The sequence below is a fragment of the Heterodontus francisci genome, chromosome 20 (assembly GCF_036365525.1).
Source record: "Heterodontus francisci isolate sHetFra1 chromosome 20, sHetFra1.hap1, whole genome shotgun sequence".
Taxonomy (NCBI): domain Eukaryota; kingdom Metazoa; phylum Chordata; class Chondrichthyes; order Heterodontiformes; family Heterodontidae; genus Heterodontus; species Heterodontus francisci.
Genome location: NC_090390.1, coordinates 23,580,513 through 23,600,864, shown reverse-complemented (window position 1 = coordinate 23,600,864; position 20,352 = coordinate 23,580,513). Strand labels below are relative to the sequence as shown.

The window sequence follows — 20,352 nt, the reverse complement described above, 5'->3', positions numbered from 1 at the left end:
ATTGTTCCCTCTACTCTGGCCCAACTATGTGCCTTTAGTTCCAACAGGCACTCCTCACTGTAGCCAGTGTGAAATGTTTCCACTTGCCACATCATTCATCCTGTACCTTTTCAAGCAACATAACCAGTTAGGGCTGAATTAGGGACAGCCGTTAGGTCGGAGACTGAAACTTATTTCATTGTGATGGGAATAGGCAAGGAAAGGAACAAAGAAACATTTTCAAAAACGAATCACCACATTCAACTTCAAGGCTAAAAATTTATTTTTGAAGGCCAGAGAGAAAAAGAAAAACAGCAGCATTAGAAAAGGAATGGTGTTAATTCATTATATGCACTACTACCATCTACTTTCCTAACAACTACATTTTCTGCTATTCATCAACGTGTACAATTGCAGTTCCTCATGTACCTTTCAATACCATGGCTCAGAATTTGCTGTCAAAATAAGAGTGTGGCAAATGACGCTCACCCTTATTAAAGTGTAAATAGTGCAAATGCACAGTTAAACTCAAATATCCAAGTCTGTCTGAGTTGCCCCACTTGCCATTAGCTTTGTGTAAACAGGATCTCACTGTCAGGCTCACCATTGACGAGCACTGAACATCATAAAGCTGCTGGATTTGCATGGTAGATCCAAACCAATACAGATATTTAGATCTTTTAGGGAGGTGATATTTATTAATTGCTGCCCATCAATCTGTCTGATATTGAAAAGTAACTGAGCGTTTCATTCCTTCAGGTTTGAATTTTTGGGAGGATATTTTAAAAGATGTCCAATTTTTTATTTAAAATATTTTTTTGTTGTCTTTTTCTTTTTTCTTTCTCTACTTCTCTTTCTGTACCTGATTCGACATTGAGTTCACCCTGTTCACTCAGGTCCCAGAGGCCCTCTTCCACCGCTGTGCATCATCAGCTCACCCTTTCAGCAACCTTGTGGGCAAACTTTTTTTTTTGAGCTGAAGGGTAAAGGAGCAACTTGAACATGTGGCAGATGCCTCTAGATGCCCAACTACAGCAAATTCTAGCCCAATGATTATTTCATCATAGCAGTAGGCCACATTCACATTGGTTGAAAATAGGAACCCATTTTCTGAATGCAGTTGTTAAGATCCCACATCAGATTTGAGCTTTTCAAACATACAGCAAAGCTTTAAACTATTTATTCGATAAATAGTAATGCCAGAAATTGAACTATTAGTAAAAATTGTTGCTGTTAAAAAGAGTCTGAAAAATATATGATACTAAATTAGTCAAACATGACTAACGCAGATCGACAGAGGGGCAGCAAGCTGATTTGTTTTGAAAATGCAGTTCAACACAAATAAATGTTAACTGGCGTATTTTGGGGAAAATGTTCCCAAAGTGCCTCTGGATCAGGGTAGGATACCCAGGTTCCCATTGGATTATCAGGAATGGCAACCTATATATTCCTCTCTACCTCAGAGTCACTGTGGAAGAATGAATTCACAGCCAAATCCAAGCTGTTTAAGAGGCTGGGATTAGATTTGACTGCCTTATCATATTCCCACAAATCGAATAGCTTGCCGATAATCACCATTGAACAATCGGATGAGGGAACGGGAGGGCGATGGTCACTGGTGAGGACAGAACTATTGGCAGCTAAAATACTCTTCTCCCCACCCCTCACACTAAAGAAACAAATCTTTGGAGCTCTGCCAACACCATAAATTGTGACCATTAAATGCTCTGAAACTGGCGCAGCAAAACCATGGCGAATCATTGAGCTTCAGATTGCTGGAAAACATGACTTTCGAACTGGATTTTCAGCCAAAAGGAAAGCAAACTATACATGATATAGATCCCACCTCTAGGATGGAGAGCAGCACCCAGAAGCTGAGGGCAGCAGATGGGTGAGTGCAGCACTTCAATACACAAACAGGTATAGGTGTCAGCTGTGGCTCAGTGAGTATCACTCACTTCTCCAACAGCACCTTGCAAACCTGCGACCTCTACCACCTAGAAGGACAAGGGCAGCAGACGCATGGAAACACCATCTGCAAGCTCCCCTCCAAGTAACACATCATCCTGACTTGGAACTATAATCCTTCATTGTCACTGCATCAAAATCCTGGAACTCCCTCCCTAACTGTGGGTGTACCTACACAATATGGACTGCAGCGGTTCAAGAAGGCAGTTCACCACCACCGTCACAAGGGCAATTAGAATCTATTCTAAAGGATGTGATAAAAGGACACTTAGATAATAATGACCTGATTGGGCATAGTCAACATGAATTTATAAATGGGAAATCATGTTTGACGAACCTGGAGTTTTTTGGAGGATGTTACTAACAGAATTGATAAAGGGGAGTTGGTGAACGTAGCATACTTGGATTTTCAGAAGGTTTTTTGATATAGTCCCCCACAGGAGGTTGGTTAGAAATATTAAAGCACTTGGGATAGTAGGTAATATACTGGCATGGATTAAGGATTGGTTAACAAGCAGAAAACAGAGGGTAGGAATAAACATGTCATTCTCGTGTTGGCAGGCTGTGACTAGTGGGGTACCGCAAGGATCAGTACTTGGGCCCCAGCTCTTCACAATATCTATCAATCATTTGGATGTGGGGACCAAATGTTATATTTCCAGGTTTGCGGATGACACAAAACTAGGTGGGAATGTGTGTTTGTGAGGAAGATGCAAAGCAGCTTCACAGGCATTTGGATAGACTTAGTGAGTGGGTAAAACATGTCAGATGGAAAATAATGTAGAAAAATGTGAGGTTATCCACATTGATATGAGGAACTGATGTGAAGTGTATTTCTTAAATGGCAAGAGATTAGAAAGTGTAGATGTACAAAGAGCCCTGGGTGCCTTTGTCAACAAGTCACTGAAAGCTAACATGCAGGTGCAGCAAGCAATTAAGGCGGCTAAAAATATGTCAGCGTTTATCGCAAGAGCATTTGAGTACAGGAGTGGCGAAGTCTTGCTTCACTTGTATAGAACCTTGGTTATCCCACACTTGGAGTAGTGTGCGCAGTTTTGGCCCCCTCACCTTAGGAAGGATATTATTGTCATAGACAGAGTGCAACAAAGGTTCACCAGACTTATTCCCAGGATTGCAGGACTGTCCTATGAAGAGAGATTGGGGAAACTGGGCCTGTATTCTCTAGAGTTTCGAAGAATGAAAGGTGATCTCATTGAAACCTACAAAATACTTAAAGGAATAGACAGGGTTGGTGCAGGTAAGATGTTTCCCCTTGGTTGGGGAGTCTAGAACCAGAGGACAATTTCAAAATAAGGAGGGAGCGACTTAGGACCGAGATGAGGAGAACTTGCTTTACTCAGAGGGTTGTGAATCTTTAGAATTCTCTACCCCAGAGGGCTGTGGAAGCTCAGTTATTGAATATGTTTAAAGCAGAGGTTGACAGATTTCTAAATACCAATGACAAAGGGATATGGGGATCGTGTGGAAAAAAGGCATTGAATCATACTGAATGGCAGAGCAGGCTCGATGGGCTGAATGGCCTACTCCTGCTCCTATGTAATTAGGGATGGGCAATAAACATTGGCCTTGCCAGTAACACCATTATCATGAATGAATGAAAAAAAAAGTCATGGGCTCAAGTTCCACTCCAGAAATTTGAGCACATAACCCAAGCCAACACTCCAGTACAGCACTGAGGGCGTGCTGCACTCAGACGTGGCATCTTTTGGATAAGATGTTAAACTAAGCCTCCTTCTGCTCTCTCAAATGGAAGTAGAAAATCCCATGAGACTACTTTGAAGAGCAGGGGAGTTCTCCCCAGTGTCCTGGTCAATGTTTATCCCTCAACCAACACCACTAAAACAGAGTATCTTGTCATCATATTGTTGTTTGAGAGAGCTTGCTGTGCGCAAATTGGCTGCTGTGTTTCCTACATTACAATAATGCTTCATTGACTGAAAAGCACTTTGGGTCATCCTGAGGATGGGAGAGGTACTAAATAAATGCAAGTCTTTCAAAAGAGTTGGATGAAGAAAAAGAAAAAGAATTGGGAACGGAAGGAGGGGGTAGAGGAGAAATAGTGCTTCATTTTGTAAAGTTTTCATTTAAACGTTAGTTATGGATTAATAATTGCAGTAATAAAACTGCTCCTGCCATCAGAGCTGCTTTATTACTTTAATAATCTTGCCCTTCACTCGAAATAAAAGAACATAACTGGCCTAACAAATCTGGGATCCCCAGGAGCTGCCGGCAGTTTCTGAAAGTTAAATGGAGACAAAATACAATCTTCTAAATTCCCTCTACTAACATTCTTCACAGTTAACATCGCAAGGTTAAGAAAACAAAGCAACTATTTAAATTTGTTTTCTTTTTGCACTAATTTTCATCTAGATTAACACTATTTTCACTGCAACAAACTTTATTTTCTCATCCTAACTTTGTAAATGAGCAAAAAGGTGGACAAAAATTCACTGAAGTAGAATTATTCTCGTGCAGGGAAAAACAGTGTTGTTGAGAGTTCTGTGAAAATTTCTGGCACAGATTTTGAAAGTATAACAACTGGCATAAATATCCACAAATAGATCTGGCCAATGACTGGCCCCTTGAAGGACACATTAAACCCAAATGATCATGTTTATCCAAGAAATCCCAAAGAAACACTTTGTAAAACTACAGAAGAGGAACTAGCTGCATTTCTCAGTTTCCAGGTATTAGGGATCCACCTCTAACTGTCCTACATGAGATGGAATCCAGGTTCTGGGGTCAAACTTTGCCCTGATGGACCTCTTCTGACGGGGAGCAGGTATAGGCCTATGAGGCAGGCCCAGCATGGCCGCTACCTGGGCCGTGTCTTCACCCGGGGCCTGGCTGGCTGACCGGTGTTCCAGAAGAACTGGGACTGGTGCACGGCCCAGTGACAAGGGCAGCTCCGACCCCATGTTGGAGGAACGTGGGGCACTCCAGGAGTTCTCTTTCTGTTCATGGTCCAGGCAGGGGTCCCCCAGCTGGAACGGCTGCTTTCCCACCGGTGGAGGGGGAGCTGGCCTCTTCTTTGCTCTCCCTAGTGATGTCAGGGCAGGTTTGCCTGTGCCACCCGGTGTCAGGAGATTTTTCTGGATGACCATGTTGTGGCTGCCATCAAACAGAGCTGCCCATCGTGGGGGGTCGGACTGTTCCTGCTGACCCAGCAGGAATTCTCCGTCCGTCTCCTGGATTCTGTTCCGGATAATGTCCATCAGGCTCTCGTCCTTCTGAGGAGACTCCACGTCTGTAAAACACGGAACACAGCCAATTAAGGTGCCATTTAGCAGTGTTAGGAGGGAGTCGCAATTCACCTCCTGTTCTGATTATCTAAACAAACACTCCCCCTAAAAAGATTCTCTGCAGTGGTGGAGATAAAGAGAGACACAGAGCAGTGGTAGGAAGAGAGACAAAAGAGAGAAATGGGTGGGGTTGGGGAAGAGAGAGAGGGGGGGGAGGGGGAGACAAAGGCAGGCAGAGAGGGGGGGTAGAGGCGGGGGGCGGGAGAAGAGGGAGACACAGAGTCAGAGAAGGGGGACTTCATAGGTAGAGAGGCAGGGGGACAGAGGCAAAGAGGGAGGGACAGAGGGAGGGGATGGAGGCAGAGAGATTTTGGAGGAACACTGAGGTAGAGGGGGGGGGGGGGGGGCTGGGGGGAAAGAGAGAGGGGTGAAAGAGGAAACAAAAAAAGCTGATTTTTCGACTCTTAACCACAAGCAAAACCAGATCTGGCCAACTCATTAATTATAATTTTTGTGTATGCTCAGTCTGCTGATGTCACCATTTTAAACTCCCAAAGGATCTCAACTGTGTAAAGATCCGATTTCCAGACCTATTGAGCAGTCATCACATATGGCAGAAATTGCTTTAATTGTGTGAAATAACTTCCATTAAGTATTTGAGCATGTGGTCACAACAAAGTTGTGAAAGTATTTTTCTGACGTTTCATTTCCTTTCTGTGATTCAGGTAAACTACTGGACAGAGCATAGACAGATTGTGACTCACCAGCAATGCTGGGAATTATGATTAGCTACCGCATAGCATCAAATATCGCATGGTGGAAATCAGACCATATATGGTAAAAGCTGCAGGAAGATGTGGATTATTCATGGTACTCTATTTCTTCTCCTCAAGCTAAGTGCTCATAGTGGTCTTTTATACAGACACAATATGTGGGAAATAGCATTGCAAATATTTTCTATTAATAAGGTAAATTATAATTTACAAATGTTTGCAAACACTAACATCTTAACTGCCCTTCACAGCATCTGGACCTCCTCAGTACATGTGGTATTAAACAATGGTACACACCTCCACCTAGTGTTGAGACTGTAAATAACAGAAAATCATTTACAAAAAACACTTTCCACTTATTGGAAAGTCTCTGATTATTGATAGGGCTGTCTGTGGTTAAGGGAAGGATATGCAAATATCTGCTGGACAATAAGCATGTTCAAGAGCATAGGATTTATTCATATAGTAAAGTATATATATATATTATATATATATATATCCACTAATAGATTTGCCAGTGTTTACTGACATCAGTCATCCAATGAACGGAGGCACACGGAGCTGAAGTTTACAAGCCCGCCGCCGATGCGAAAAAAATGTCGGCCCGCCCGCATACCAAAGAGCCCCCACGATTCCAAGTGCAGCGGCTCATTTACCACCTCCCAATCACGGGGAGGGGGCGGGCTGTCCGTCCCCGGCAATGGCATCAGCTGCCTGCGCTCAGGCGCTGACGCCTTTTTAAAGGGTTATTAGCCCTACCAGCATATTTAAAGAATAAATGAAATTAAATAAATACATCTCTTTTGCCCCTCTCCCAACCCCCCCAAATAACAAATTAATTATTTGCCATTCCCCCCCAAAACGCTTACCTTTATCATCTGACTGTTCCCCCCCTCAACCCCCACCCCCCCCCCCCACCCAACAAACCATTCCCACCATCCCCTACACCCATGACGTTAATTTGACTCCATTTCCCCCCCCCACCACCTGCACCGGAAACCTACCTCTCCCTGCATTCTCCCTTCCCTCCCTCCCAAACCGGAAACCTACCTCTCCCTGCATTCTCCCTTCCCTCCCTCCCAAACCGGAAACCTACCTCTCCCTGCATTCTCCCTTCCCTCCCTCCCAAACCGGAAACCTACCTCTCCCTGCATTCTCCTCTCCATCCGAAACCGGAAACCTACCTCTCCCTGCATTCGCCCCTCCCTCCCAAACCGGAAACCTACCTCTCCCTGCATTCTCCCCCCCCCCCCCCCCACCCCAAACCGGAAACCTACCTCTCCCTGCATTCTCTCTCCCCTCCCCCCCAAACCAGAAACCTACCTCTCCCTGCATTCTCCCCCCCCCCCCTCCCCCAAACCAGAAACCTACCTCTCCCTGCATTCTCCCCCCCCCTCCCCCAAACCAGAAACCTACCTCTCCCTGCAGTCTCCCCACCCCCCTCCCCCAAACCAGAAACCTACCTCTCCCTGCATTCTCTTCCCCCCCCTCCCCCAAACCAGAAACCTACCTCTCCCTGCATTCTCCCCCCACCCCCAAACCAGAAACCTACCTCTCCCTGCATTGTTCCCCCCCCACCCCCCCCAAACCGGAAACCTACCTCTCCCCGCATTCTCCCCCCCCCCCCCCCCCCCCTCCCCCAAACCGGAAACCTACCTCTCCCTGCATTCTCCCCCCAACCCCCCCTCCCCCAAACCAGAAACCTACCTCTCCCTGCATTCTCCCCCCACCCCCCCTCCCCCAAACCAGAAACCTACCTCTCCCTGCATTCTCCACCACCCCCCTCCCCCAAACCAGAAACCTACCTCTCCCTGCATTCTCCCCCCACCCCCCCCCCTACCGGAAACCTACCTCTCCCTGCATTCTCCCCCGCCTCCCCCAAACCAGAAACCTACCTCTCCCAGCATTCTCCCCCCCTCCCCCAAACCAGAAACCTACCTCTCCCTGCATTCTCCCCCCCCTCCCCCAAACCAGAAACCTACCTCTCCCTGCATTCTCCCCCCACTCCCCCAAACCAGAAACCTACCTCTCCCTGCATTCTCCGCCCCTCCCCCCCCAAACCAGTGTTGCGCCTTGTTTCCCTGGACGGGGATCCGAAGGCCCAGGAGTGCAGGCCGCTGGGCTGAAGATCACAGCAGGACCTTGGGAGGCGACACAAGTTTTGTTAAATTAATTATAATTGATTTACATATTCAAATTATGGTCTCCTTGCCAAGCAGCGGCGGGCTGCCACGAGGCCTCGCCACCACCGGTAAAATTGGGCCGGACCCTGCTGGCGTCGAGATCCATGGCGGGCCTCACCTAGGGCCATCTTCAGGCTCCCCCCACCCCCCAACTCCCCCGCACCCCCCAACCAACCACAGATCCCGATGTTGAGGGCTCCATAAAATCCAGCCCACAGAACATGAGACAGAAATCAATCTAATCGAGGACTGACGTAGGGAACAGAAGCTGGTTCCTTCAGAGACCTTTATGTAGGCATATTGTGCATAGTGATGGTGGAAGAGTCATCCACTCTCCCACAGTCTGTTACAATCAATTAGGTGCTCCAAATCTGGCCTTTTGCTTATCCTCGACTTTTAATCAGTCCACCACCGGCAGCTGTGCTTTCAGCTGCCTAGACCCTAAGCTCTGAAATTCCCCCCCTAAACATCTCTATCACTACCTCTCTCTTCTCCTTTGGAACCTACCTCTATGACCTCATCCTTTGGTTCACACCAATCTATCTGTTGCAGATGCATCCCTGTCCCTGATAGTATTGGTAGGAGTAACCACCGCACTTGTGAAGACGAAGTCTTACCTTCATTTTGAGGGCACCCTCCATTATGTTGTGTGGCATTACCATCGTGCTAAATGGGATAGATTTCGAACAGATCCAGCAACTCAAAACTGGGCATCCATGAGGCGCTGTGGGTCATCAACAGCAGCAGAATTGTATTCAACCACAATCAGTAACCTCATTTCCCGGCATATCTCTCAATCATTACCATCAAGCCAGCAGACTATTCCAGGTTCAATGAGAAGTGCAGGACAGCATTCCAGGAGCAACAGGTGCACCTAAAAATGAGGTACCAACCTAGTGAAGCTACAACACAGGATTACATGCATGCTAAACAGCAGAAGCTGCATGCAATAGGCAGAACTAAGCAATCACACAACCAACCGATCTGCCGTCGTCTTACATCCAGCTGTGAACGATGCTGGACAATGAAATAACTAAAATGAGGAGGTTGTTCCGTGAACATTTTCCATTCTCATTGATGGTCGAGCCCAGCACGTCAGTTCAGAAGACAGGGCTAAAGCATTTGCAACCCTCTTCAGCTAGAAGCGCTGAGTGGATGATCTATCTCGGTCTCCTCTGGAGGTCCCCAAAGAAACCAATCTTCAGCCAATTTGATTCACTCCACATGATATCAAGAAACTGCCGAGTACACTGGATACAGCAAAGGCTTTGGGCCCTGACAATATCCCAGCTGTGGCACTGAAGACTTGTGCTCCAGAACTAGCTGTGCTCTTAGACAAGCTACAACACTGGCCCCTACCTGAAAACATGGAAACTTGCCCAGTTACACCTGTCTGTAAAAAGCAGAGTAAATCCAATCTGCCCCATCAGTCTACCCTCTCATCAGCAAAGTGATGCGAATTATTCACCAACAATGCTCACCAATTTGGGATCCACCAGGGCACTTGGCTCCAGACCAGATTACAGCTTGGTCCAAATATGGACTAAAGAGCTGAATTCCAGAGGTGAGGTGAGTGACTGCCCTTGACATCAAGACACCATTTGACTGAGTGTGGCATCAAGGAACCCTAACAAAATTCAAGTCAATGGGAATCAAGGGAAAAACTCTTCACTGGCTGAAGTCATAGTTTAGTTTAGTTTAGAGATACAGCACTGAAACAGGCCCTTCGGCCCACCTAGTCTGTGCCGACCATCAACCACCCATTTATACTAATCCTACACTAATCCCATATTCCTACCACATCCCCACCTGTCCCTATATATTTCCCTACCACCTACCTATACTAGGGGCAATTTATAATGGCCAATTAACCTATCAACCTGCAAGTCTTTGGCATGTGGGAGGAAACTGGAGCAGCCGGAGGAAACCCATGCAGACACAGGGAGAACTTGCAAACTCCGCACAGGCAGTACCCAGAATCGAACCTGGGTCCCTGGAGCTGTGAGGCTGCGGTGCTAACCACTGCGCCACTGTGCCGCCCAAAGGAAGATCACTGTAGTTGTTGGAGGTCAATCATCTCAGCCCCAAGACATCGCTGCAGGAGTTCCACAGGGCAGTGTCCTAGGCCCAACCATATTCAGCTGCTTCATCAATGTCCTTCCCTCCATCATAAGGTCAGAAGTGGGAATGTTTGCGGATGATTGCTGTGCATTCAGTTCCAGTCGCAGCTCCTCAGATACTGAAGCAGTCTGTGCCCGTATGCAGCAAGACCTGGACCACATTCAGGCTTGGGCTGATAAGTGGCAAGAAACATTTGTGCCACACAAGTGCCAGGCAATGACCATCTCCCCTCATCATGCCATGGCATTACCATCACTGAGTCCCCCACTATCAACATTCTGGGGGTCACCATTGATCAGAAACTTAACAGGACCAGCCATATAAATACTGTGGCTACAAGAGAAGGTCAAAGGCTGGGAAATCTACAGGGAGTAACTCACGTCCTGACTCTCCAAAGCCTGGCCACCATCTACAAGACACAAAGTTAGGAGTGTAATAGAATACTATCCACTTGCCTAGATGAATGCAGCTCCAACACTCAAGAAGCTCGTCATCATCCAGGTCAAAGCAGCCCCCTTAATCGGCATCCCATCCACCACCTTAAACATCTCTCCAGCACTGGTGCACAGTGTGTACCATCTACAGGATGCCAAGGGTCCATCCACAGCACCTTCCAAACCCACAATCTCTACCACCTAGAAGAATAATGACAGCAGACACATGGGATTCCCACCACCTACAAGTTCTCCAAGTCACACAACATCCTGACTTGGAATTATATTACCATTCCTTCACTATCGCTGGGTCAAAATTCTGGAACTCCCATCCCAACAGCACTACATCAGATGGACTGCAGAGGTTCAAGGACAATTAGAGATGGGCAACAAATGCTGACCTTGCCAGTGAAGCTCACATCCCATGAACGAATGAACGAGAACTGTGCCAAGTATCGTATTTGTGCTATGCTTGGGGCGGGACAATTAAGAACTTAATCTAAAAGAATACTGAGGACAAACAAGGAGTTAAGAAACAATGTAGTATACAAAATCACAATAAGTACAATTTTCACTCTGGCACATTTCAAAGAATGTGACTTGCATTTGATAGGCAATAAAAGGAAATACAGAACAGTCATACACAGAACATATTAATAAAACTGAAAGCAATGTACAAACCCAAGAAGTGTATTCAAAAATGCTGACATTTCCCAGCAGTTTGCAGTCATAAATTTTAGTATCCTGACCCATTTTAAAATTCACTTCACTGGATTCCATCATTGCTGGTTAAATCATGCAGCTCCAAATTATGCATGAAGTAGCATTTTTGTTTTATATATGGGAACTATTTGAATTTCAAACAATGATTCTTTTATAACAAGACCACATTTAGAAAGGCAAGGTTCACTTACTCATATCGTGGTAGACTGAAGTCGCTTGTTTTGTGAGGAATAAAGGTGGTTTCCGTGGTGACATAATCTCAATTTTCATAAGCTCTTTGCAACAATGCTTCCACTGGCCTGAAAGTTAAAACACAGCCATTACTGAAATTTTAAAGAATTAAAACAGTCCCTCTCTTAATGGGAATCTGGGAAATTTCCAGTACTACAGCATTTATTGAGCAAGGAATTACTTTCAGCGAGCAGAGACCATAAACTATTCTCAAGCATTTTAAATGAGCTTTTCAGAATGACCTGCCTGTTAAGATCTGTAAATTGAATTATGTTGATCGGACCATTACGAGGCTTTTGTTGCAATGAAAATAAAGAAAATGTTGCTCAGGAAGTTAGTCCTGCTCATTGTTTAATGAGTAAAACTAGGATTATGGAAATCAAAGGACAGAACGTAACCATTCTGTCCACTGTGCCCGTGTTGCGACTTCCTTTTGAACAGCAGATGTCTAGCAATATAGGAACGGGAGGAAGTCATTCAGCCCCTTGAGCCTGCTCAGCCATTTGATCACGGCTGATCAATACCTTAACTCCATTGTCTCACCTTTTTTCCACATCCCTGGATACCATTACCTTACAAAAATCTATCAATCTTAACCTTAAAAGCTCTCTTACTTCCTCGTCCTTTCCACGTATTATTTTTATATTCTTACTTGCCAATCTTTGCTCACATGGTGTCAGGGTAGTATTGCAGCTAATATTGAGACCATGACACCACCTAAACGATGCAGCCTACAAATATGTTGTCACCAGTATCTGTTTACATAAAAAATTCCCATTACAACTCATTTCATTACCATTTTGTTAACATAAAAGGCTTGATCAAAAATCCTGAAAGGAAGGTTATGCATGGACAAGATTTCAAGTACAATACTAGTTGATCTTGTGTGGTGTTTGGAGAGAAAAAAGGTTGTGTGTCTTCAGATGAGGTGGGGGATAATTGGCTCATATACACAGATATAATTCAGACCTCATTTTAAATTCATACATTCTGTCCTCATTTTTATATTTCCATTATAATATTTCTCAGGTAATTTTAGTTTTGAGCGATGGTGTAATTCGGAAACCTCAATGTATTGGAAAATTGGGCGGAGTGCATATGGGCAGCTCATTTGCTATTGCCTTTTCACCATTGCGGAAAGCCAACATTAACCCTTTGGGAAACACAGGTCTGACGTCCAAGGTCTTAAAATCACCTGTTCCTCCCAAGCATGCGACACTTACCACGCCAAATCTCAAATTAGTCATATCCCAAAAAAGTTTCATTTTTTGTTTAAAGACCAAATTTGCATTTGAATGAAACAATACTATCTGCTTCCATTGCCTCCCTCGGGAGCCTGTTCCATGGATTGCCCACTCTCTCACTGAAATATTGCTTAGGCAGATTTGTTTAGAACTCTGCCCCTTCCAGATCCAGCCATGTTAAAAGAACCTGGGACTGGACACTGAAGGTCAACATCTTCATGCCAATGAAGAGACCACCAAGCCCGATCCCATTAGCTGATACAAGAGGATCAAGATGGCTGACAATCGTTTAAGGTTTTTAAAAAAAAAAGCCAGTCAATTAAAAGTAAAAATGAGTGACACTCAAATTCTAATAGTACACAACTGAGGAGATCACTCAGTGATCGGCTCAGGAAGGCCACTGCAGCCTTCGACAAGAGAAGTGCATTGTTGGTGATTAACATGCAGGGCAGCAGCATTTGGATTTTTGTTTATAGGATAGCTACACACTGTGGATCCACTGACATTCAACAGCTTTCGGCACATCTCTGCCAACTCACTCATATCACCAAAGTGCTGCCAAAAAGCCTCCATCCACCGTTGTAGATCATCTTTACAGTCTGCAGCAAATATCCGGCTTGTTGTCTCACCGCTGTAGGGGTTGATGATGGAGAAACTGTGCGTGCTTATCTTTGAACCTTTCTCCACAGTGCGGATTCTCGTTTCCTGCATGTTTAAATGACAATAGGTTAGGTGCCATTGGTGCTTTTGCTATCCACTAGGCCCAGTAGATGAACAACTTGTTCTTATAGATTGCCTTTATAGTAGCTAGAAAACTTCACAGGCACGTTATTAGACAAAATTTGACAGAGCCAAGGAAGGAGACATTAGGACAGGTGATCAAAAACATGGTTGGGACATAGGCTTTAAGAAGGAGAGGCGTGGAGCAGTTGAGAGAGGGAATTCCAGAGCTCAGAACTCAGGCAACTGAAAGCACGGTTGCCAATGCTGGAGCAATGAAAAATCATGGATTCACAAGAGGCCAGCATTAGAGGAATGCACAAACTTTAAAACACACTGACTTAGATAGAAGTTACAACTGGGAAACCTGCCATTTGGCACAATCCACATCAACATTTTCCCGCCACACAACATTTACACTCTCTTCCCATTGACTCTTTAAATTTCCAAACAAAAAAAAAGCAAAGTGGCAATATCAGAACTTCACTTTAACGGGCTGCTCTGCTCACACCAAAATGCTCAGTCTAGCGAAACAGGATGGCAAACTCTTCCATCATTCCTTCCAGTTATTAAACATACTCCATTCTATATACATAATACACTCTCACCACCCAGGATAATACACTCTCACCACCCAGGATAATACACTCTCACCACCCAGATAATACACTCTCACCACCCAGATAATACACTCTCACCACCCAGATAATACACTCTCACCACCCAGGATAATACACTCTCACCACCCAAGATAATACACTCTCACCACCCAGATAATACACTCTCACCACCCAGGATAATACACTCTCACCACCCAGGATAATACACTCTCACCACCCAGGATAATACACTCTCACCACCCAGATAATACACTCTCACCACCCAGATAATACACTCTCACCACCCAGATAATACACTCTCACCACCCAGATAATACACTCTCACCACCCAGGATAATACACTCTCACCACCCAGATAATACACTCTCACCACCCAGATAATACACTCTCACCACCCAGATAATACACTCTCACCACCCAGATAATACACTCTCACCACCCAGATAATACACTCTCACCACCCAGATAATACACTCTCACCACCAAGGATAATACACTCTCACCACCCAGGATAATACACTCTCACCACCCAGGATAATACACTCTCACCACCCAGGATAATACACTCTCACCACCCAGGATAATACACTCTCACCACCCAGGATAATACACTCTCACCACCCAGGATAATACACTCTCACCACCCAGGATAATACACTCTCACCACCCAGGATAATACACTCTCACCACCCAGGATAATACACTCTCACCACCCAGGATAATACACTCTCACCACCCAGGATAATACACTCTCACCACCCAGGATAATACACTCTCACCACCCAGGATAATACACTCTCACCACCCAGGATAATACACTCTCACCACCCAGGATAATACACTCTCACCACCCAGGATAATACACTCTCACCACCAAGATAATACACTCTCACCACCAAGATAATACACTCTCACCACCAAGATAATACACTCTCACCACCAAGATAATACACTCTCACCACCAAGATAATACACTCTCACCACCAAGATAATACACTCTCACCACCAAGATAATACACTCTCACCACCAAGATAATACACTCTCACCACCAAGATAATACACTCTCACCACCAAGATAATACACTCTCACCACCAAGATAATACACTCTCACCACCAAGATAATACACTCTCACCACCAAGATAATACACTCTCACCACCAAGATAATACACTCTCACCACCAAGATAATACACTCTCACCACCAAGATAATACACTCTCACCACCAGGGATAATACACTCTCACCACCAGGGATAATACACTCTCACCACCAAGATAATACACTCTCACCACCAAGATAATACACTCTCACCACCAAGATAATACACTCTCACCACCAAGATAATACACTCTCACCACCAAGATAATACACTCTCACCACCAAGATAATACACTCTCACCACCAAGATAATACACTCTCACCACCAAGATAATACACTCTCACCACCAAGATAATACACTCTCACCACCAAGATAATACACTCTCACCACCAAGATAATACACTCTCACCACCAAGATAATACACTCTCACCACCAAGATAATACACTCTCACCACCAAGATAATACACTCTCACCACCAAGATAATACACTCTCACCACCAAGATAATACACTCTCACCACCAAGATAATACACTCTCACCACCAAGATAATACACTCTCACCACCAAGATAATACACTCTCACCACCAAGATAATACACTCTCACCACCAAGATAATACACTCTCACCACCAAGATAATACACTCTCACCACCAAGATAATACACTCTCACCACCAAGATAATACACTCTCACCACCAAGATAATACACTCTCACCACCAAGATAATACACTCTCACCACCAAGATAATACACTCTCACCACCAAGATAATACACTCTCACCACCAAGATAATACACTCTCACCACCAAGATAATACACTCGATATAATATAATACACAAGATTGCGACACGTTTGACTAGGGTTGACAAAGAAAAACTTTTCTTATTAGTTGATGGTACAAGGACTGGGGACACAGATTTAAGGTTTAGTTCAAGTGATGCAGGGGGGATGTGAGGAAGAACTTTTTTTATGCAGCGTGTGGTACTGGCCTGGAACTCGCTGCCAACCAGGGTCGTGGAAGGGGAAATGGTGAATGATTTCAAAAGGAAATCGGGCTTGAAGGAAACAAAGTATTATGGTGGTGTGGTGGAAAACAGGAGACACATGACAAAAGTAGTCTCTATGTGCCAGTGCGGGTGTTCCTATTCCCTACTATCATCCAGTGACCTCCTGTTAGAGGTTGTGCACATGTGTGTGCATCCTGGATGACAAAAGGATCAGGTTTGGAAGTGAACAGCCTGACGACATTCACCAACTAGATTTGCACGTGAAGAATGCCCACATGGGAACGGAAGAAGATAACCAGCATTAATGTCCAATAAACATGACACTGTGCAGTCATAAAAAATGGGGGTGGGGTGGATCATAGGAAAAAAACTCAACAAAGTGAACCCAGTGATCTCCTAGTCATATTTATAGATGCAGAGGCACATTCAAATTATGAGAAGTAGGCCATTCAGCCCCTCGAGCCTGCTCCACCATTCAATAAGACCATGGCTGATCTGTTTACATTTCGAATTCCACACTCCCATCTACCCCCGATAATCCTGGATTCCCTTGCCTAATAAGAATCTATCTACTTCTGTCTTAAAAATATTCAATGACCCGCCTCCACCACCTTCTGAGGCAGTGCTCCAAAGTCACACAACCCTCAGAAAAAATTTCGTCTCATCTCTGTCCTAAAAGGACGATCCCTAATTTTCAAACAGTGCCCCCAGTTCTGGGCTCACCCACAAGAGGATCATATAAACTTAACCAAGTCTCCCCACACTCTTCTAAACTCCAGTAAAAACAAGCCCAGTTTGTCCGACCTTTCCTCATAAGACAACCCGCTGATTCCAGGTATCAACCTAGTAAACTGCCTCTGAACCACCTCCAACGCATTTACATAATTCCTTAAATAAGGAGACCAAAACTGCACAGTATTCGAGATGTGGTCTCACCAATGCCCTGTTTAACTGAAGCAGAACATCCTTACTTTTATTTTCAATTCTCTTGTAATAAAGGATAGCATTCCATTAGCCTTCTTTATTAATTGCTGTACCGGCATACTAACTTTTTGTGACTCATGCACTCGAACACCTCTGCACCTCGGAATTCTGCACTCGTTTTCTGACATTAAACTACATTTAGAAGAAAAACTTGAATGAGATTGGCAAAACGATTTTCATACTCGGGTCCCACAACCATCAGGAATTAGGGTAAATAGCAAAATGTCAACTTCTTACTGACAGTAGAAAGAGGAAGATTTGATGTCTCTCAGTCTGAGTGAGAATCAAACCCAAGCTCCAGAGTGCTAATAAACTCAATGCACCACTCAGTCTTCAGAGTAGCCCCCATTGAGCAATTACTCAACCCTATCACACTTCAGAGAGTAGCTGGTGTCCTGGCCAACATTCCTTCCTGATGTACCACCAATATCTAACTGACTGACTATTTATCTCATTCATCATTTGTGGGAGCTTGCTGTGTGCAGACTGACTGCTGTGTCTGTTTACATAATTGTAACTATTCTTTAAACCGTTTTGGGATGCTCTGAGCACTCAATAAAAGCTGGTACATAAATACAAGTACATTTTTAAAAAATCAATTTAAATACATTGGAAATTGATTAATTCTGGGCAAAATCCCTTGCTCTAATCAGGAAATTTGCCAATTTATGTAGATTCTTGCCAATAGGTTAACACATTATTGCTTCAAATGGGGTGAGTTACTTATTTACTTCTGAGCAGCCCAGGCTTTATTGTAACACGTGGGACAATAGCTCTCCTCTTTACCTCCCCTCCAAGTGTTGCTTCACACAGCCAAATGTAACAAGAAGCTTTCTCACAACCTGTGGGATAATACTGCACCTCATCAATGGCTATTTTTAATGTGGGATCCACTCCCGCCTCGATTTCTTCAGGAGAATAATACGCCATGAGATAGCCACTTCTCAGGACACAGTACAGCCTCATCCAGTTAAGCAGGCCTCCGACAGTTTGCTAGAAGAAATAGAGACATGCAGACCTTGATTGACCATTTCACAAATAGTCTGCCCACCCCCCCCACCACCACGGCTGATAGGTTTACACTAATTAAAAATAAAGGTGATTGGTTCCGATTTCTGTTTGACCCTGAAAATCATCACTGCGCTGAGAGGGGCGCATGTATGAATTTGTTCAGCCTGCAGAGTGCAGCAAGCTCCACGATTCTAACAGCCTTTCTGGCTCCCTTTTAATCTTGCCATAATATCAGAAAGGATGTCTTAATTGCTCCTGCTGTATTAGCAGATGAGAAGTGACACACAAAAGGTCTCAATTAACATGTGTTGTTTGTTGTGATCGGGGCAAAGTGAACCAGGGGCGGAAACAGCTAGTGAAAGCATTCAATAACTTTTATTCTTTGTGTGGTAGTATTTACTTACAGAAGAGACCCATTGTGACTGCACTTACTTGGGATGCTTTACAGCAAGACAGCTTTCCTAATATGACTAATAAAACGTGAAACTGATATCCTGAAAGATTTCAAAACATTAAAAACTTTCTTTGCCAGTACAAAATGCTTCACTCCTCATCAGTGTAAACTTTTCCCCACACCAGTGAATACTCTGACAAGCTATTTAATATTTGCATTCTTTGCCAGTGCAAGTGGAATATCTGAGGGCTGACAAACAATAGACTCATTCAATATTTTTAGGTTGCCTGAAATTGCTTTTTACACTAACTTCACCTACACCAGGGATGGAGGAGCTGGCCAAAAGCACTGAAAATCCAGTTGGACATGGTGAGTAAAATAATTGATCAAATGGATGGAGACCTTCACTTTGAAATTTGGCTTTATTGAGTAGATAAAACAACATGGAAAATAAATTAGTTCTGGAACCAGATAACGGAGGAGCGCTCAGTATTTTAAAATTCAATATCGCAAAAGTGGTTACCTACTGGAAAGCAGCTTCTGTTTCTCGCACAGCAGCTAATCTACTCCCGTTTTATTCCTTTTGTCACAATAAAATCCTAAACTGACTAAGAGGTCAGTGCCTCAGACACCACGGACGCTTTTCGCTGCAGCCGTGGTGCGGTCAAGACAGGAGCAGCAACATCTGACCAGGGAAAGGTGTTGGGAGCAGCACATCATCCCCTCAAACACTGCTGGTAGCTCACAGTGCGCATAACTCCTAAGGGGGGAAATTTTATGTTCTCCCCACAGTGGCAAAGTGCCTGAACGAGGGACCTGGAAGAGACCCATCAGGAAAGAGGGCAGGGGGAGGGGGGGGGAGGGAGGGGTCACTCACAGCCAACCCCAGCCATTGCTAGTGACCCCCCTACACTCCCTCCTCCGTGACCCCTCCCATCCTGACCTACCTGTGGCCTAAGTCCAGCACCGCTTCTGGGCCTCTGGTAGGTGCTCCTCCGGCAGCAGCCACCGCCTCTGCAGTGGCACTGCTCAGTGGAAGAGCTGCTAGCCTCCGATTGGCTGGCAACTCTCCAAGGGCGGGCCTTCCAGTGACAGGGTTCTCGATCCAGTGGAAGGCACGCTGCTGTCCACTTAAATGCCTGATTGGCACTAAATTTGGCAGGCCTTCCGGAGAAGAGGCAACGCGGGGTTCTCAGTGTCCCCTTTTCCGGACGTCAAGACCCCTGTCGCCAGCATAAAATCCCAACTTTAATAACTGCCAGCAGATCAAGGGCAGTAGTCAGTCACAGATGGCACCAATGATCCAACACCACGCATCCATCAGCTGCCTTCCCATTCAAAGTGCCATTCAACCGGATAACCTGGTAACTGCACACACTGGGACAATGGAAAGAGCTCAAGATTTCTTTAGGTGACTATTTGATGAAAGGAAAAATTCCCCAACTCTCCTGTTGGATCCAAGAATTCCTGCAGACACTGGAACCCTGTCCTTAAATGGAATGACTGCATATATGGAGCGACTATACAGTCATTGAACTCAACCAAAGTTTCGACTGACAAGTCCATTGAATTTTTCCAAGTGTTACATCCGA

At 44.8% G+C, this 20,352-nt stretch overlaps 1 protein-coding gene across 3 annotated transcripts in view; it reads right to left on the bottom strand.

Moving 5' to 3' along the window:
• Positions 1–244: 244 nt before the first annotated feature.
• Positions 245–20,352, bottom strand: part of rtkn2 (rhotekin 2) — an 80,200-nt gene continuing 60,092 nt past the window's right edge. For all 3 annotated transcript variants that reach the window (XM_068052441.1, XM_068052443.1, XM_068052442.1), the window contains 4 exons: positions 18,217–18,348; positions 13,459–13,624; positions 11,636–11,743; positions 245–5,215 (listed from right to left, as the gene is read on the bottom strand). In XM_068052441.1, the coding sequence (XP_067908542.1) occupies positions 4,659–5,215; positions 11,636–11,743; positions 13,459–13,624; positions 18,217–18,348 (963 nt within the window). In that variant the 3' untranslated portion in view covers positions 245–4,658. The remainder of the gene's footprint in view (positions 5,216–11,635; positions 11,744–13,458; positions 13,625–18,216; positions 18,349–20,352) is intronic.